At 41.9% G+C, this 20,553-nt stretch overlaps 1 protein-coding gene across 1 annotated transcript in view; it reads left to right on the top strand.

The window, feature by feature from the left end:
- LOC139133019 (transcription factor AP-2-epsilon-like) overlaps positions 1 to 20,553 on the top strand; it is an 83,313-nt gene that overhangs the window by 31,125 nt on the left and 31,635 nt on the right. The window contains 1 exon segment of the mRNA XM_070699402.1: positions 2,371 to 2,575. Within this exon segment, the coding sequence (XP_070555503.1) occupies positions 2,371 to 2,575 (205 nt within the window).

Raw genomic sequence — 20,553 nt, forward strand, 5'->3', positions numbered from 1 at the left:
AAGTGTGTGTATTATGAGTAAGATCTGGGTAATAAAAATGTGAGTTACTAAACAAAATTGTGAGTTAAGATGAAACTATTAAAATCATCGCTTTGAACAACTATTACCAAAGAGATATAAATAATAGGTCCATCAGTTTTTATGTTCATTGTCGATAATTGATGCTTTTTGGGGGGCATGAAAACGTTGTCGGGCCCTCGCAAAATATTGTGTCGGTGTTTGCGCCTTAGATCGATGCATGACTGTGCGTGCTCGGGCAATAGGCGATGATGCCGACGAAGGGAAACCTAAGACGAATGGACGCTCTCTTCTGAGGTATGATGGATCGTTCCTTTTGGGAGAAATCCAAGAAGGCGAATTCATAAGTCGGAGGACGGGAGTGACTGGAAATTGAAAATTTAATAGCCGTGTTTTTATTGAAATTGAGACGTTTGCCAAAGATTTGGATCGGGCGTCATCCCGGCCGGTGTGATGGAAGTTCACAGCCAAAGTTCGCGCGCGCTGAAAAGCGAGACTCTCTCGGCGAAGCCTTGTCCGACTTAAGTAACGATTTTTTTAGAACTAAAAATAAATAACGGTGTATGTCCTTGAAATATTGGCCCAGCTTAACGGGGATCGTCGCGATGGATGACGTCACACTTAAACACTAGTGCGACACTTACCAGAGTTTACACGTGCTTTCAGCTTCCTTGCCGTGGGTATTTAATATGAGAATTTCAGGGAGTTCAACAAAAATGCGTGTAAGATGTCGCATTCGCTTTCCGTCAAAAATAAAACTAGGGTCCCGCAATCGTTTTGAATGGAAATATGATGTTAACAGTACACGATCTAAAATATTCTTCAACTTTTGTGTTTATTTTTGATATAATACCGCAAGTTGTGTCAATCACCACATTTTCCGAGGAAGGAGTGCAAAGGATCAGGTAAATTTGTAGGTTTTCGGTTGATTTCTTGACTTTTATTTTGAAATCTGACTGGCGGACGGAATTAATGACAAGAGTAATGGCGGAGGGTGTTTTATATTTACCATGCTGTGTGCGATGAATCGCGTGTGTACTGTAAATTATAGCACAAATACATACAATTTAACAAGACGGTCGGGCTCTGTGAGCTCATCGTTTGCGTGCGTTCGTTGAGGAATTAGGGTCTGGGCAGATCACCATACGATGCAGAACCGGGGATTGGTTTTGATTTAAGAAAGTTTGAACTGTTTGTCGGCCTTAAGAACGCCCCTGGCCAAAGCGCCCGAATCACAGAAGAGATCCCCCAGCACGGCAGAAGCCCTTGTCGTCACGAAGAGGTAGCATAGCACCCTAAAGAGAACGCACACACCATTCGGTTTTTGGTCAAAGGTTTATCCCCCATGCATGATTTTTATCTTTTATTTGTTTCGCCCTGAAAATTGAATACAACTTTTAAAATTCCAGCGATAAACATCGTAATAGGTCGCTTCTTTTAAGGAAGCTAATGGTGTCACATACGCGTGTGAAAACCGAAACCTGTGATGATCGTATTAAAAATTGAAAGTCAAACAAAACGATAAGTCATATATGATGGTAGGATTTCAAAAGCAATCAAAACTTGAACTAGAGCAAGTCTTTTACGATTAGACAATTCATTTGTTTTCGATTCGTGTTTGGGGTAGTCATAACTCCCGTCGGAGAGGAAAGCACTATTAGAACAAATATGAGGCTGTCTGTCCAGCAAAAAATGCACATATTTATTCTGAATCGGCCACATGTTAGGTGCGACTGTTTAGAATTCATATTTTGCGAGCCGTAATCTCAACAATACGGTGTTAAATTACTCCATAAAATACACCAAACTACAGTTTCCCGGTTCTCCATAAGCTCAACCAGCTTTCCCCATGTTTTGTGGAATTTTCGTTTATTTATAGAGAGAGAATAGCGCAATTTCCGCAGAAAGAAAAAGCTAGTCGATTTCGCCGAGAGGACTGGGTAGCCGAAACATGACAATATATACGGCTTCACTCATTTTTGAAATCAACTGATGTCTATTTCAACCTCCTGCGATCATTTTCTTCAAATTTCAATATCAGTTTCCTAAAAATGCCTCCAAATATTTCGTAGAATAATTCTATTTTCCCAGGCAATTATTTCGGTAGACAGAGTGAGCCAATATTATTAATTTTAAACCCAACACACTTTTTCAAAAGCACACTGGCCTCACTGTTTTTTAAATACTCTATTTTATCCAATAAGAAATGTCTTCAATATTGGATACAATTAATCACATAGGTGGTTCATCCATTGCTCTTCCACACGCATAAAAATTAAACCAATTTCTGATAAATTGGGTGTGTATCACTTTAACTTAATAACATCATTTCTATTCCTTTTCCCTTCATAGCCGGCATTAGGCCGAAGAACGACAACAGCAAAGACGGTCTGGTGTCTGGTTTGGCGTCACCAACCGATGTGTTCTGCTCTGTTCCTGGTCGCCTTTCCCTGCTAAGTTCAACTTCAAAGTATAAGGTCACTGTTGCTGAAGTTCAGCGCCGTCTTTCGCCCCCTGAATGTCTCAACGCGTCCCTGCTCGGAGGTGTGCTCAGAAGGTCGGTAGACAAACCGCAGACAACTTCTTTACTTTTCCTAGTACATATATATATAATGCCGTTTCTTACAGGAGTGGGCCGCAGCGAGTAGACATAGGTGGTCTGTTTTTTCCGCCGGTCGATATTAAACATTTGTCTGCAACACCGGGACATCACAAAGACCGCAAAATTCGTTTGTTTTGTTTCAGTATCGATTGTATAAACGTGCTTTTAGCCGTTCGCGTAACTTCGGACATTTCCCTTTCTCTAAAACAAATGAAGCGATTTAGAATGGCGAACGAAAACACGATCAGAAGGGGGACGCAGTTGTGAATCGCTCGGTCTCTCAACTTACACGAGAGAAACGCAATTTCAAAACTACAATGTATTGTTATGGTCGCTTGCAATGATCGAATCGATGTATAGTCAAACCGTCTCAAAACCTAGGCGTGTACAAACAATTTCTTAAATTAACATATCTGTCTGTTGGTCAAAAATCAACAACTATTTTAAAAACAGCATCGCTTTCGAACACAAGTTCTGCTACAGCCCTTTCAATTGTATACACACCCAGGAATCTAAAATACATTTAGTCCGTCTATAAAAAGCTAGATGAATCTGTCCATTGAAGAAACAAGGATATTTTTGTCCAAGAAAGGGATCGATGGAAACTCATTCTTTTCAAGAGAACAAAAACACGACTTTGGACGTTCGAATTTTGGCGGGACTGTTTAGTTGTAAATGTTCCCTGTTTTTCTGTAAGCGTGTATGTCCAGGGCAGGCACTATTGTCTTCTGTTCTATCACATTCCACCTCATTCATCTTTCTGGGTTTCAAATGTCTCACGTTTCTATACATCACCGTTTAATATACTTTCTCAGTCTCTTTATATGATGTTGTTGTGTACCGAGACAAGGTCCATCTTTGTGCAATCCGTACTGGTATTCATTGTTTCTCAGATCCACACTGCCTTTACAATGTTTTTTTTTTCTCTCCCCGTCTCATTATTCCGTCGCCCTACGCCCCTGCTTTTTTGTCGCGTTGTTCTTAAGTCACGTGTTTTTTTCTCAGATGTTCTTGTATTTGTGTCTAAAATGTATAATTTGCTTGGTGTCAATTTAATTTGAGAGGAAGGCAAAAAAGAGCGCTGTGCATCAATATTTTGTGGTCCTCTAATACCGAAATAGTAATCTCATTGTTTTTCCTCATTCTTTCGTGAGTTTTATTTTATTTTTATTTTTTGCTTAAACCGCTATTTTAATAACCTAAATATGATACACCATAACGATTTCGGAATTTTTCTCAGTTTTGAGACGTTCCTGTTTATTTTCCAGTCTTTCGCGATGCTTAAAAATGAATGAAAAATTGACAAAAACAGCAGAGATTAGGGACCACGAAAGTCTTTGTAGTGGAGTACACACAATTCTGTCAGTGAGCTGATGTATTTCGATAACAGCCGAAGCCGGCGGCGATTTTCTTACGCGCGTCCAACCAAGGCAACATCAAACCTTCCCCTGTGCGGGGTTACAAGTAGCAAAGGTCATAACCTTTGACCTTCATGTTCCCTGCTCCACCGTTTCAGGGTGAAACTGAAGTTAAAAATTTCTAATCTATCGGCAGGCGACAAGTTTTCGGTCTTGTATCTGCCGAAGCTCGATTCAGCGGCCACCTCTAAACATTAAAACATTTGCTTGTTGAATATTGTCTGTTGTTGTTTTTTTTAATTGAATGTGGAAGACTCGTGCATGCAAATTAGCGTTTAGGTGAATTCGAAGATGGAGCGTCTTAGATTCAATTTTGTTTTCTGTGAAAATAGGAGACACTGGGAATGTCGTGTGAGGTCGTCTCTGCGAGTGCAATTTGTCAGCAACAGGTTCAACATCCTGGTATCCCCAATGAATTACCCGTGTCAGCCCACGTCTGTCCCCTTTCCTTTGCCACCCTCCTTGTCGCTGACTCTCAGAATTTCCTCAATTAATTCAATTTCCCCTATCAGAGTAACTCAAGAATGTCCCACGTCTCGAAAGCTACCCTGGCCACCTTCAAGTAGGCAGAAGACGTTTCTGCATTTCTTAGGCCACTTAATATCCCCATCTCAAGGACACGATATTTTTTGAACCTTTTCTTGTGTCTAATCACATATGTCATACCACCGCGACTTTTTTGAAAAGTCATAATTCATAAAAAATAATGATGATTTTTTTCTTTTCACCGCGAGACGGTTTCTCGTCACGACCCTTCCTTTACCGCCCATTGCATTTTTTGGTACGGTGTTCTCTTCCTCGTCAGAGAAAGTGAACATTTGTATGGTTCCATTTATCGGCGAGATTAGGATGACCACGTATTGTGTGGAGCTTTTCATTCCCATTTTAAACTATAGCGTAAGTAACTCTTGCAGTTCTCGGTTTTATTGAATTTCCGTGGGACCTTACAAAAAGGTATGCTCAATTTGATTGCAATGGTTACCCCGTTGCTGATTGCACACAACACAAAGCCTTGCTGCGCAGCAAATGCCCATTGCCAAGCCGGGCCCATTCACGTCGGAGCTCCACTGAAGCAACTCAGTCCACTGTGCTCTCCCCCACTTCATTTATTCCAGACCAGTAGATCTTGTGAGCGCCTAAGAAAAGACCCTGAAATTTCACTTTAACGTGGATAACATCTGCATAGTCTACCATAGAAACATCCAGAGAGAACCAACAATCCACGTATACACGGACCGCTGCACTCAAATGCATGCAACAGTGACAAAGTTAGCATATCTAGACCAGGGTCTTTGTGAGTTTGATTTTAACCGACTGAAAGACTAACTCGGCGTTAGTAATTATAAAATAGATCGTGTGTAATTGACGCCTTTGTTTCCAAATTATAAAAATCCTTTTTATATATAAAACGTTTTCTGGGGACAACAAAGTCGCGGTATGTACATTTCATCGGTGAAATCGACATATTTCACTTTGAAGTGACGCAGTGCAGTGTTTTTCTTTGGGTGATAAAAAAGCAAAATATAGGCTGGTCCCAAAATGTCAACATCATTTCGGTACTGTCCCATCGCCTGTCGATTTTCCATCCTGTACCTACACGAAGAGAGAGTATTTCCTTGCGCTGTGTTCGTAAAAGCTTTTGTCGGTTATAGGGAATGATAAAAAAACCGTGTGAAATGTACAACTGGAAAATGATAATCAGATTTTTGGGGGGAATTGGGGAGGGAGGTTGCGTTGTGGTAAGGACAGCGACGGGACGGGATGGTGATAAGTGGCGTGTGGCAACACAATGCTCTCTTGACACAGTTCATCTAAAACGACGACTTTCTGATCGGTTTCCCATTCACCGAAAAAACACAGCCACAAACTCCTTTTGACGGCACACATTCCAAAGCCCGTGTTCGTTTCGCCCGGTAAATGACATAACGTGGACGTGTCAGTGCTCCTTTATTTTCGGATGAAAATGATCTCAACATGTTTATTGTCGGGCCCTTGTGTAATTTTGTTGTTCGAACGGGATCCCATGCAGGCTACAGAGTTATCGCCATACCACTCAGAGTGCGTCGCGAAGTTACGTGTACCGAAATGATGCTGTCCCTAACGACTGCATCACAACTCGATATTTCATTCCGAACTCTGATATGAGAGCAGATTTAAAAACAATATTGTCTCAATAAAGCAATGTCTAAAGATCAACGAATAGTTTGAATTCATAATCGAACGGTAATCCGGGGTTTTTGCTGTCTGAATTAATTTGGCTCTCCCTGAATTTGTGTATCTCTGTGTCTCTCTGTGTGTCTGTATGTATATGACTGCTTATAGGTGTGTATGCTGATGCACGTTTTCATTTTCTCGGGGTTTCGTGATAAGACTAACGTATCACACTTTCCTGTGCAAAAGAAGAATGCTCAAATACATGACTTTTCAAGGGAAATGTCTTGATGTGAGGTTTTTGAAAAACCCAGCAAGGATAAAAGCCAGACCTTTGAGGGCTGGTATTCTGTGGACCGTGCGTCCACAATACGAATAAATCTCGTTACGGATATTCGGTTTGGGGTCTGGGCGCTCTCACAGTTTTGTGATGACGGCTAATTCATTTTTTCAACATTAATCTTCATCGCTTTTAACACGACTCTTAGCACATCTGTGTCGATGCACTTTTCCCTTCTCCTCTTTGTGTTTGAAATACAGCCACGCAAGATACTCTCATTCTGACGGGATCAGTGTCTGGCCAATAACCCCCCCCCCACCCCCCCCACCCCCAGCGTCTGAATTATCCATGGCAGTCAGACAGTTCAACGACTAGTTGGTTTATTTATTTTTTTGGTTTCGCGAATTTTCTTTTTTCTTCCTTTGGAGCATTTCATGTAGCGCTTAAGGGGAAAGACGGCCCGCACCAGCATCGAAACACCGACTTGGCATACGGTAGTCGATAAGCCATATGTCACGGACTAGCGCAGGGCTCACAATACGATACGCATGAAATGCAACGTAAGATTCGGGGCTTCTGTTTTCTAATTTATGTGGCGCAATTCCGGGAGATTAATGTGGGCAAAACAAGTATAGGTGTTGCACTGGCTGAAACACACGCCCTAAATTTCAGACTATTACCCTTCTAGGGGAAGTCATACTCTGTGTTTTCTAAAGTAACACGTTAATATTTATTAATCATACTTTAGCTGGCTATCTCCTTATGATGGAGCAAATTGCACGGAAAACGACATAAAAATGAAAGTTTACAGTAAATGTGATACAGTAAGTGTACTTCAGAAAGGGCTGAGATCGAAGTACAACTGCAAATATACATCAGGAAAATGGTTTGCTGCCAAAGACGGTGTTATTGGAGTATTTAGAAGACAAATAAATGTTTTTGTCGGTATTTCATGTCATATAGATGACAATGGATGAAAGGGCTCCGGGCGAAATTGAAACATTGGATTGCATGCTGGAACAAAAGTGTAATTATGGGATTTGCTCTGTCCGTCCCGCCGTTCTGTGCCGTGTCGATTCCTTGGAATCAACTCCTACTGGGTTGCTGATGTGAGATGGGGCGACACTGGTTTCCTTCTGTTTGGGGAGCTAGCTTAAGCGACGATACGATACTAGTGACATATTCTGTTTCTCCAAACTTTTGTTCATCATATCGTTTTCCGCGCTATGCGCATTCCCAGCATCAGATTCGCTCAGTCGGTCAGTCAGTCAGTCTGTCTCTCTGTCTGTCTCTCTGTCTGTGTGTGCTGTCGATATCAGCAAGAAAGTGAAATCGAAACATGTCGATCGATAGGGGCTGTAAATCAGGACCTTGAATCCACAGTGACTAGCAACACGGGCTGTGAAAAGATGATCATATCATCACCATTTCCGAATATAGTGTGCACATGGAACGCAAGTATCGTCTACGATTTCGGAAGAAATATCCAATAATGACGAGTTTTCTGTAAATCGGAACAAACCTTTATATCAGAGAAATCATTTTTTGTAATATTAGACGGTTTACGAGCGTGTTGGCTTAGCTTTCCCAGTGGCCTACGCATTTCCCAGCACGGGATTTCTCTCTGCAAGCTTTACCCACAACTTTTATCTCGCGAAGAATTATAGCACGGTGTTGTCCACTTGACCAGCCAGGGAGACACATAACACGGGCGTTGACGTGTACATTTCACTCTTCAAGCATTGATGGAAAACGGACCGGTCAGGTGCGATACCGATTGTTATTCTGCTCGTTCGGTAGCTTCCATTGTTAAGGCCGATCAAAACTGTGCTCTATATGGGTTAAAATAAATACAATTTGCATCACAGTTAAGCGAAACATTTTATTTGTTTTAATGTGTCAACAAACATAGGGCCCTGGAAATTAAAAACAAGCCACGTGCGTCTCACCAAGGATACGATATTAGGAATCAGCGGAAGGGGATCTGGAGGTGTCTCAACGAATTCTTTGGTTGTCGCAACACCCCAGTGACTGGTTAAACTGAGTAAAAAAGGAACCTCGATTTCGTTGGAAAGACTCGCCATTCCAATGGTAAAATTTGGCACTTACAATCCAACTTCACTCCTGTTTTTTTGACTCCAGTATTTGAGAATCCGTTGAAAGATATTCGCCCAGCGCATATCTAAGAAACAGACAATTGTAGAGTTGTTGATTTCGTAGGCCAAGACAATTGAGGTTGAAAATGATGGATTGATGTTATAGTTGTGGCTCTTTCAGTGGCTACAATAGACCAACGGTTTGTTTTGCCTCTCCATTTTACCCCCATACAAAACGAGAATGCAAAAATTCCCTGCACCTGTCGGGCGTGGACAATATTACGAGCCCCGGTCCTCTCGGCCAATTCGGTGGGATTTTTCAATTGAGAGAGCAAACTGTGCGCGGGTACACAGTCAATGATGCATATCAGCATGTTGATTTCTCGGCTGGCTTTTCTTTTGCTTTGCCTTTGTCCAAACCGGTTCTAGCATCTCTAAGAACGACTGGATACGACCATTTGAAAAAAACACACACACACACACACACACGAAAAATAGGGTCTTTGAATGATTACAGAGACGGTACTGATATACCTCTCGCTCCGAAGCAATTATTAATAATGTCGAGAAAACGCGGCCTGTTTTGTTCGTTATCTCTGTTTTCCAACCGAAGCGTAGGTGTCGAAGTGCCAAAAAAAGTTTTGCCCGTTCACATTTCTGGGTCCTTTTTTATGAGTACGATTGTCACAAATATTTTATGGCTTGTTCCTGGTTCACTCGGCAAGGTCATACAGGAGTCGCCTGTCACTGCAGCTACTTTGTGTAAATGTCACACAAGACACCGTCTATTTTCCAAAGATGCCTATAAACTGCTCTAAATTGTCGGTTTCAAACAAGAAATTAGGAACAAGAGCCCTGACGTGTGTACTTGATCATTGCCACTTTCAGCTCCCTAGCCGACTCTCAAAGAAGCTGCTGATGGCGGTTTGCGAGTGTGGAGACCAGGAGACAGGGGAATTGCCGTGTGACTGAAGTGAAAGGCCGCCAGTACGGCGTGTCCTCTTCCTTTGATTCCTAGTCTTATTCTCTGGCGAATGTCAAACTGGTTTGGGTAAAGACCATGGAGCAATGGTGTGGCGCGCTTCCAGGCTGCTGTTCCGTTGGCCATGTCTGGAGCTCACATAGGCGGTGGGATATTCATTCAAATCAAATACCTAGCAGTACATTAACAGGACAGATTAATTGAGAAATTGCTTAGAGTTGAACAAGGTAATCTTTGAACAATGCCAATAAAAGCTTATCGTGGATTGGGGATCTTCTTGTTGCTCTTTTGCGTTGTCAAGGCAGCGTGAACAAATAGAAAGAAAATCCATGATTTTTTTCGGATATCCTTGCTAGATTTCAACCCCTCAAAATATGATAACCTCAGTGAGACCATCACTCCTGGGAAATCACGTCTATAGATGCACACTTTCGGCAAAAGGAATATGGCGGCGACATTCTCCTCCAGCGGGCTTGTGGTGTAAAAATAAAATTCTTCACTCGAGTCGGCCATCTTTTTTGTGTGTAACAAACGGGGCTGGGCAATAACCGTTCCTGAGTGGGGGAGCCATGAATAGACACGCACCTCTCGCAGCCCCTCGTGCATTCATTTTGTTCAATCAAAAAAGTAGCCATTTAGCAGGCCCTTTCTGCGCCTTAAGCTGGTTGCATGTTGCTCCCCGATACTTTTCCGTGCGAGTGGAGCGGCAAGAAACGCCGAGCCGGCGCAGCATTGTTCGAGGTATTTGATTGTGGTCTATCCTTTTGGGCATGTGCAGTCGGCGTAATAAACTATCTGTGAGAAGCCTAATACCCATCCAGGAGCGAAGAATACCAACAAACGGACTGTGTGCACACTTTGAAAGCAAAGGTTAGAAAGAGAAACACGGGTTCGATAGTATGTACTCGAGTTTAACAATTCTATTGCGACTCCGTGTCAGCTGGGTCAGGCGTCGGCTTTGCCGCTCACTCCTTTGCGTTTTGCCGCGCCTTCTTTTTATCCATTGACGTTTCCCTGGGCTTTAGTCTTGGCAAAGTCGATATCTGACAGGGCCGAAAGTGCCCTCGGACAACAATGCAGCGGAGAGTTTTTTATTCGGAATCGCAGCCGACAAAAAGTTAATCAAACGCTTCGCAGAGAATTTTCTTGAATTGTTATTGAATTATGAAGTGTCATATTTTATTGCATTGAGATTGCAGGTACCAGCGAGTGGGGGTGACAACTTCTATAGGAGGTTAAAAAGTCCCTGTAGGCTTTGAGTTGCTGTATTCTTTCCGAACCTGCCTACATTTATTTTCTTCGACCGAGAGCAGTGTCTGCTTTAGACTTTAAGAACAGGGGGTACCTTCACGTGCGAGGTCCTCCTAACACCTGTCATACCGGTATAAATCACCCCAAACGGCCCTTTGTCGTCTGACAGTGCAAATGCCAGGTGAAAATATGGTGTGTCATCTCCCCGACCCCAGTCTTGGGTTACTTGGGCGTCTTCCGTCGCTGCCGGGCCTATGTCTTTTGTGTTCGACTCTCATGAGCAGACTGGCGAGACCATTGAATAGTTGGTAGGGGTACTTCATCATGGCTGTCTACAGCAGAATGCAACGTGGCAATAATTAAAAAGCCGCGCCAATGTCTCAATTATATTGATAAACAGCTCTTCTTTATTCCCAGTGAATTAGAAATGACAATCAAGGCATGACCCATCGCCCGACGGTACGGGTTAATTCCTCCAGATCTTTTATGGCGCTGACGTTTAGGCGTCCTCAATCAAACGTATTGAGTTGTGAGTGTTGCCGTTCGGTGCTTGCATACGTACGTGGGCCGACGACAGGTCAACTGTGAAAAAAATATATAAAATCAAATGGCCAACGCTTTTGAAAGGTTCAAGCGCTGTTTAACTCATCACGACGACACCGACCAAGGTCGCATGTTGTCGTTCTGGTACCAGATTCCACCGGATTCAACCATACTTTTTTATGGTTTCCAAAAATACGTCACAGTGACCCGAAAGGACAAGCCGAGTTGACCGACAGGTTCAATGTGAGGTAAAACAGAGATGCAAATAGCTTTTTGAAAGTGTCCATGGGTTTTTGCAATACCACAGGAAACTACAAAACTTGCGGTTTTTGGATGGATCATTGTAAGTGCGCATGTCACAGAGAACGTACATTTGCAGCATTGGTCACCTGGCAGTCCCTCTGCCTCTTTGTATATATTTGTGCTGGGTTCAAAGGTCATCTCGACCAGGTGACCATGGATTCGCAATTTCCGGATGTTATTTGGTTGGAGTCGGGTTTCGTTTTCTGGTGGCCACGATGAATTACTTGGGAAGATGTACGCTGGAAATTGTAGAAAAAAATTCTAGTCTAACATGGTCGCTGTGGCATCCAATGTTTTTTTTCTTTGTCGGGTCAAAGTGCAAGTACCAGGATGCAGGGTTGGGTGGGTTGTTCATATTGTTTTGTGATGGGAAATACTTATCTACCGTCAGATGCTTTTCCGTGATTAGACGTTAGGGGGAAAGGTAACCGGTGGAAAGTGTGCAAGTGATGTAAAAGTTATTAATGGTTAACATAAACAGACCGCATCATCACGCAATATATCTAAGCTATGAAAGATAAGATGTATTAGTTTTGTTTCAAGCAAAAGTGTCAGACCTGCGTAACTGAACGTGCTCACCAAATACTGCACATTTCGTAATAAATGCAACAATCTAAATGACTTTGCTTGGAAAAAAAACACACTCTACTGTATTATTATATTTTCAACGTTTTTTGTCACAGTTAAGTAGAGCGATATTTTTTGAACGATCAATTCAAGCGCCCTGGGGTCCCTGACAGTGAAAACTACCAGGAGCGGCAGAATCAGTTTTGTCAAATCCAACATTTGATCAGCAGATAGGCGAAAGATTAATGACACTTTCTGAACCCTTCAGCATGTTGCATTTTAGTCATTCGTTTATTGGTTTTTGTCAGGAATCAGGTCCTTTGTCATTAATAAACGCTAAGAAGAAAAAAAGCCAAACGAGACTCCAGCTGAAATCGACACACTTTTTAACACAAAGCTATTGGTAACAATGCTTGGCCCTGGCAAGCAGCCGACAAGTTGAAGTGAACTTTTTTTTTTGTCTTATTCGATTCCCTGCTCCATCCCCCAGGGATTGCATACAACCACACGGACGTGCTTGGCTGACAACATAACCTTCAGGAATTAAGTGTTCACTGAATGAAACGGTTAAGTTAAATTAACAGCGTCGCTGAAATGTACAATTTGCGTGAAATCAACAGCAAAATCGAAGTTTACGACAATGGCTAACGACTGGTCGTTGTGTTTCCCGGGAGTTTTGACGGGGTTAACATATGATTACTCAACTTATTCCGTATTGTTAGTTTAATTTACATTCATAAAATCCCTATAAAATCCGCTTTTTCCATCATCAAACCAACCTAGCCAACGGGCGTTGGGAGGGCAGAGATGATGCCTCGGCCCGGAGTTTCCGGGATTTTACATTGCGTTACTGGTTTTGTGCTCACATGCTTCCCGGTCGGTTTCTGGGCAACGCGATGTCCAAGCATCAATCACCCCTGGCATTCGTATCTGCATCGTCTGTCATACGGGGAGCAGACCGTATGCTGGATACCCGCGCAAAGCCCCTCTTATGATTCTCAGACAATAGCAAACAGGGCCATCAATTCGTGAACTCCATGGTATCCCCACTCCATGACGTAGAAATTGCGATGCTCCGGTTGTTACCCGAAAGTTTGACTGAAGACCCTGGTCTGTCGCGGGAAATCAAATATGTTTACCGTGACTGTTTGAGCAACCCCGTTTGACGCGACCCGCTCGCCACGAGGCGAATTCAAAGAGCCAATCACACAAACTTAACACCTCGTCTTTTTTACTTCCTAACTCAAATACGTTGTCAATACCTATTATCCAATAAAAAAACCATAACCCAGTCTTTGTTTCACAGGTATATATTACTAACCAGCTTTCATGTGATTGCTTCATTTTCTTTTCCCGAGAATCACAGGCTTAGTAATATTCCCAGTTGTAAGGTAGCGACCCAAACTCTGCCAACCTTTATTGCCCCTGGGCAAAAAATCGTAATGGCCCGTCTGAAGTTTCTATAACTTGAATATATGAAGCTCGTAAATGAAATCGCGGTGCAGCACTGACGAAAATACCTCGCTCCAACTGGAGTTGAAAATGATGTGCTAATTTTGCCTGGAGAATAAGGTGTTCCAAACGTGTCGACTGGTCATAATCAAAGCTACCGTTGCCATATTTTAAAGGTTATTTACCGGAATCACTTTAACACGGAGGGTTTTCAGATTAAGGCCGATGCCAGGTCCCCTTTTAATTGACTTTATCAATCACACGGCAGGTTGGTGAGTCGAGATCTGACGTATGGCAAAATTAGGCCGGTATCAAATTGCTATTTGGCTTTGCAATTTCCAAAATCGTTTAAGAAAGTACTCGGTAATTAGTCAGCATCACAACGATGGACATGCTGCGTCATTAGCGGCCTGTCAAAATATCGCCCATTTCTCGCCAAAATGATTGGCTCCATATATCATTCTGATATATCTATCAGAATCTGAAACGTTGCCATGACTTCGGGCGATTGATCAATCTCGACCCGTGTCTGATTTCTCTTTAACGCCCCAAAAAATCCATTTCCATAATTTTGTGACGTCACGCAACTTTGATTAAGATTTATTGTCGCTGTCGCGCTCCATGTGCAAGGGTTGCCGTGATTGGTCAAAGTTTTGAGCGGCTGAGCTCCCGGATGTTGAGTGACAATGGCGAGCGCTCCGGATGCCGACATTAATCGCCGGCCCGAACCGTCATCTGTAGGCTTGCCCTCCGAATGACAGAGACTGCGCAGTGAGAGCCGTGAGGTGATAAATTGATGCAATTATTATGGTCATTTCTTCGCACGTTTTCAACACTTCAGATTTTAAACCATCGGGGATATCGACCAGAGTAAACAACGCCGAGAGCCTGTTGGTCCGGACAAGCCAACCATGCGCCTCCGACTGAGAATTAGAACGGCAAGTCATTCTCACAAGCAGCCAAATGCCCTGTGAATTTTATCTTCAGTCTGTACAAAGAAGCAGTTTAGATGCAGTCAAACACGAGAGATTGTATTGCTCTTTTTAGAACCGTCCCGCTATGACGCTGAAATTTACACGGAGTTTAATATCACAAGAACCCTAATTATTTTCATAACCCGCTATAGGAAGACGGGACAGGAAAAAGATATCCTTCCTTTGTTTGTGTGATTGAATAAAGCAGTTACAGTATTTTATCTGTCGTGGGCGAAGAGAGAAGGGAAAGGAACTGCATTTGTTGTCTTTTAAGGCTTCAAAATACACATCCATTTTGATGATATACGATGGCTTGACTTTCAGTGACGGTGCTCCCCGCTGTGTCTTGCAGACTGGGTTGTACAATATCACTGAGTCCAATCCATTATCGACAAGTAGGAAAACACACGGCGTGTTTTAAACTTAGAAAAGTCGACTGCACTGTGTGACCTGCATATGCATGGACATAGAAGGGAAAAGAGTTAGGCAATAACATGATACCTGTAGATGCAAAAATCATTTTGAAATACATGAAAAAAGGTTTCAATGTATGACTGCATTGCCGTAATGGCCTTTACGAATTTGTGACTTTCTAGTGTTGTAGAAAGAACTACGATCTTTGAACATCGGTCTTTGCTAAAATAATTGCGCAGATATAAATGGACAAACGCAGAAACATAAATTGAGATAAAGCGACACAAAGATACATACATACATACATACATACATACATACATACATACATACATACATACATACATACTGAAATACATACTGAAATACATACTGAAATACATACACACATACTAAAATACATAGAATATGCCATATCATATAATTCATTGTGTAATAATCGACGCATCCGGTCTGGATATTTGAATTGACCAAATTTATTACGTCTTAATTTCTTCTGTAAATTTCACAAATTGGTCAAGAAAATGTGGATTTTACGCACTATTGCTATCAAAGCACCAATTTCGCGCTTTCCAAGTTACGCATGCGATTGTAGAGCCCCCGGCGGAGTGATACATGAAAGACACCTGGGGCGTAGGGACTTCTGCAAGGGGTCCAGTGCGCCGCACGATGATGAATGCAACTAACTATGAACGAACTATGGAGATTGGTGATGTGTCAAGGTGGCAAGCTCGATCCACTTTATCTATGCTAACTTACTTGACTTGCCTTGTACCCGGGCGCGTAGTTATTCCGTTTATGTAAATAGTAACTCGAGGTGACTCAAACGATCACCAGCGACTTTTTTTATTTGTCGAAGCGGCGAGAAACAATCATTTTTCTCTGTCAAAAGTCTGTCTGTTCGACCCTATGCACGACCATAACCCCCATGTATCTGCTGTATTCCTTTGTTTGAGCGACCCGGTTGCACTTTATTAGAATAAGAGCGGGGCCGTACCCTGAACTGCTCACCACCTAACACACGCAAGAATAAAATGATCGAGAGTTAGACACGTTACAGACTTAAAAGGATAACCGTTTTTAACAAAAATTGCATCTGTATACGCGTGCGCCGCAGACCAGTAACGCTGCCAACGCCAAGCGAATTACCACGGCTGGCACTTCGCACGAATAATATGGCCCATTTTCAGATATTACAATTCTTCGCCCAGGGCTGCATATTTGTCTTCGTTTTTGAGGTGACGCAACGATGGTGGCGTCTCTCTCCAGGGAATTCAGCGAGAAAAATTCTCCGGTAACACGTTTACAGCCCTGAAAATCGTGCGACTAAGCAAATGGAGTTGGGGCCAATCTCGGCAAATATATCACATTCGGGGCGATGAAATGGGCAATAAAAATCAGCGATGTGTGTGGGTTGTTCCTTTCCTCACATTCCAACTAATGTTTATTTCGATATTAATTGGGGTTTTTCAGTTCGCTTGAAACGTGTAGGGGATTGCACGACTAGCAGAACTACGCTATGAAATGGAACTTATTTCGTTTCACACTTTCACCAAAATTTACGACTTCTCTTTCTTTCTTCTTCAATGTGTATTAATATTTAGTTCAGAACAGTATTGGAGCCAATATTATGCAAATTAATGTAAGATTCACTGGTGAAGGCACTTTTGTCCATGTTGATGACGTTTGTTGTACTGCGGGATGCAGTGATAAAATGTCGTGATGTTTATTAGCATGCCGTGATAGCTAACATAATGTTGCAGCTCAGCTCGAGCAATGTAACGAAACGTGTCGCAGTCAACGTATGGTTCGTGTCCGGTATTGAAATAACTGTCTGTTCAGGGATTTATGGAAAATAGAGGTTGCGTATTATTATAATTATATAATCACATTTTCTCATAAAAACCCATAACGTGCACAAGTCAAACCACATCGTTCGAAAGTTGCTGGTATTTTCCTGTCATTGACAACGCTGGAAAAGATTAATATACAAGTGTAGGGAACTGGTGGGCGTTAAACATTGACGTAGTCTCGGTGAACTCTCCCTCACTGGTTTTGTCAATACGTTGTCTACACACAGGAGAAACATGGCGGCCTAGTAGGCTTAATGACGTGACTTTTGCAGCTGTTTATCGATGAGCTTGTTTGTTTTCTAGCCGCAACAAGTAAATGTCTGGTTTCTATTTCACGGGTACGTGACATTGGCCTAGTGAGCATCACTCAGTATTAAAAAAGCTGGCGCGTATGTTTTTTTGTGGAGTGTGTTTCTTGCGGGACAAGTGCAAGCCAAGCGCGTGTTTGTTTCTTATTTTGTACTCGGCCAATCAGAGGAAAAGTAGGAAAATACAGCTTCACCTCGACACATGATATTTACTCTAACTTGGTTCACCCTATTAAAGCTTTGATATTGTAAATGTCGGACGGGAAACGCCTGTTTTGCCGGTTTTGTAAAACCAAACAAAACGTAAGAAGAGTTTCCTTGCAATGTTTAACTCATTAAGAATTTTCTATGCAAAAGGTGTGCTAAAGGGTCACTTTCGATTATTTTTTCACTTTTTTGTTTTAAATGTCAAGTACAGTTCTACTCTTCAAAGTACGTTGACATACACAGTATTCGGCTTGTCAACTCGGCCTCTACATGTATAGACCGCATTTTTACTGTTGAGAAGTGAAGTTTAGTCCCGGGTAGAATTCAAATGCAAACAATAGTGGGTGTTCCAACGTTCTTTAGAACAAGAACTTGCACTTGACATAGAAAATGAAAAAAGTGAAATAATAATCAAACGTTACAGCTGCTGGCCCTTTAATGTAAGTATATCCCAACTTTCGTCAATGTTAATTTCATTTGGGCGTTTTTTGTGATTTCTCTAGTTCAAAACAGGTTATAACGAGGCTGGCATTGACAGAAACACCCATCGACTGCTTTTGTTTCGGCGACTGACATAGCTAGTCGCTTGGATCAGGATGCTTGACGCAGCATGGAGCTCTCGCTAATATATTTGATTCTGGCAATTATCGACCAGTAACATTTTCTAATTAGTTAATTATGTCCTCATTAAATAATCAGCGTGACTATTTAAATTAATCCCATTGGGTCGTGCCAAGGCGATAGTTTATCACAACTTGGTCGGCTCATAGTCTCCCTGGAGGAGGTGTACTCGACTCTGAGCCAAGTGTCATACACAATAGCGCAATTGACACACATACACATATATACATTTAACACTCAGTTGAAAGGGTTCATTTTCAAAGCTATCTGCTTTCCCTCCCCTCTCGCTATTCACTTGCCAAACCGCCGGATTGCAACGAGCCTTCAGCGCATGAAAGTTATTCTTTTTTATGATCCTTCCTAATATCTCTTTTAATTGGTCGGTAGTGGTCGTTAAAGTACACGGGAATTCAACTGTAAACCTGAGATGCTCGTAAATTGTTGTTACTGCCGATGTCTTTCTCGCTCAAAAGGGAAAAAAGGGGACACGCTGAAGGTATACATACTCCCGTTCAGGACATGCAGAACTGAACAGCGAGTGTTGTAACCGAATTGGCTGTAGAGTTACGACAGCAATAAAAACCTAGAGATGTGGTCGTTTCGGCGCTAAATCGCCTTAGATGATAAATCTGAAGTCTTTTTCTGTCGAGATCACGTTCAAGGGTTGATACTTGAATTTTGAACATGCTGTTTGGTCTCTTTTCAAGTGTGGTCAGAGAACAAGATAACGATATTGAATTAAAAAATGAAATGCTCGGTAGGTGTAAGTTTTGATTATTTTTTGGCAGTTTTTGTTTTGTATGTCAATTGTGACTTCTTGTTCTATCCCTAATTATTTTGAATCATCCACTATTTAGATTACCAACACAGCGTCTATATGTGTAAAATGTACTGTCATTGTTTACGTTTGAATTCTTATCTGGACCAGTATTCACTTATCAGCAATAACACATTGCAGTCTACAAAATGAACAGTCAGAGTTGACAAGCTCAACATCTAAACATGCTTTTGGGAGGTAGGATAAGAAACTGTAGTTGAAATTAAAAACGAAAAACACAGTGAAAAAAATCATTTAGAGTTATGGCTACTGGCCCTCTATAAGCAATCCATGACAATATCGCCTTTTATCATGACTAGAGATAAGGTTTTCATAGCGCTGTTAGCTGTACCTTTTCACGTATTTTCCAGCGTTACTGATCTGTATGCAAAACAACAATTCCCATTGCTACTCTCAAAGTCACGTTGAATAGTCATGTGTCAAACTTGTCAATAAAGCCTGTGCGTTATTTCGTATGCTATTGTTGACGACAGAAAATCAGTCGAGACAGACTAGAATTCAATTGTGAACAATAACATTGAATTATTTGTACAATACATGTTTCTAGCAAGGTTAATGTACTTTTAGTGAGAAGAATCAGACAATGTGATTGTTTTATAGAACAGAAAGATGAATTTGTTTTACAGTACAAAAGAGAAAATATTGCCAAAGGTAACAGCTATTATCCTTCTAAAAGATTTTTGATTATTCATAATGGCTCACGCTGTTCTTTGTACTACCTGTTCTTTTTCAAAAGAATCGTCATTTCTCTGAGTGACAGTTTCCCGCAAATTTGCAACGAAAAGTACATATTTTTGACCTTTTTCTTCGCATTGTGACACACTTAGTTGCCAGATCACGATTCCAAAACAGTTGGTTTTTCGGTTCAGTCTTTTTAAGGGTTTTTTAACTTGCCGTTGCCGACTTTAACACCGTAGGTTGGACCATAGCAAACACCAATATCCTAAACTGACCTGTCTCCGTATTTGTCTTGGTGAAAGAGCACCAAGGTTGCTTTGCGTCTGTGATAAAAAAAAAACTCGATCGAAGTTTATTTATCGCGAGCCGGGTAATGTGTAATGTTATTTTTTCAGGAGCCCTGATGCCAGTTGTACTGGCGAGATATAACAGTATCTCTGCATCAGTTCCGTTATGCGTTGTAACCTGTCAGGGGACGAACTGCAGAACTCTGTGATGTTTGTGTTTCTACTTAGAGGAGGGAGGGCAAGTGGGCACAGCATTGAGTGAACGGGCTGACAACAGACAGATTTCGTCAAGTCACTGCCCCACCTCGTTGTACAAGACTCGCTAATAGTATGGTTGTTTTCTTAAGAAACCGAATCTTGCCTCCCAGATGACCCTGAGTTTAACCATAATGCACAAGATGCGATGAAATACACTGCACAGACAAGATGGCGGGGCAGGGAAGTTTCAACCGAGTGCACGTCGCGAGGAATCCCCTGGTGTATTTCACTCGCCGGAGAACCATACCCTATAACCGGAAATTCTGAGTCTTCGAAGCAAAATTTCGGATTTGCTGGTACCCCAGAAGACTGTCAACAACTTTTCCCCAGATTCTGAGCTTTTCCGTAAATTTCAATGCACAGTATAGAAAAAAAACACGGTTGCTCGCGTGTATCACGTTTTCGGCCTATCAAGTTTTTTTACTACGTCGATTTTTACAGCTTGTTGATGC

Source organism: Ptychodera flava, chromosome 5, assembly GCF_041260155.1.
Source record: "Ptychodera flava strain L36383 chromosome 5, AS_Pfla_20210202, whole genome shotgun sequence".
Taxonomy (NCBI): Eukaryota; Metazoa; Hemichordata; class Enteropneusta; family Ptychoderidae; genus Ptychodera; species Ptychodera flava.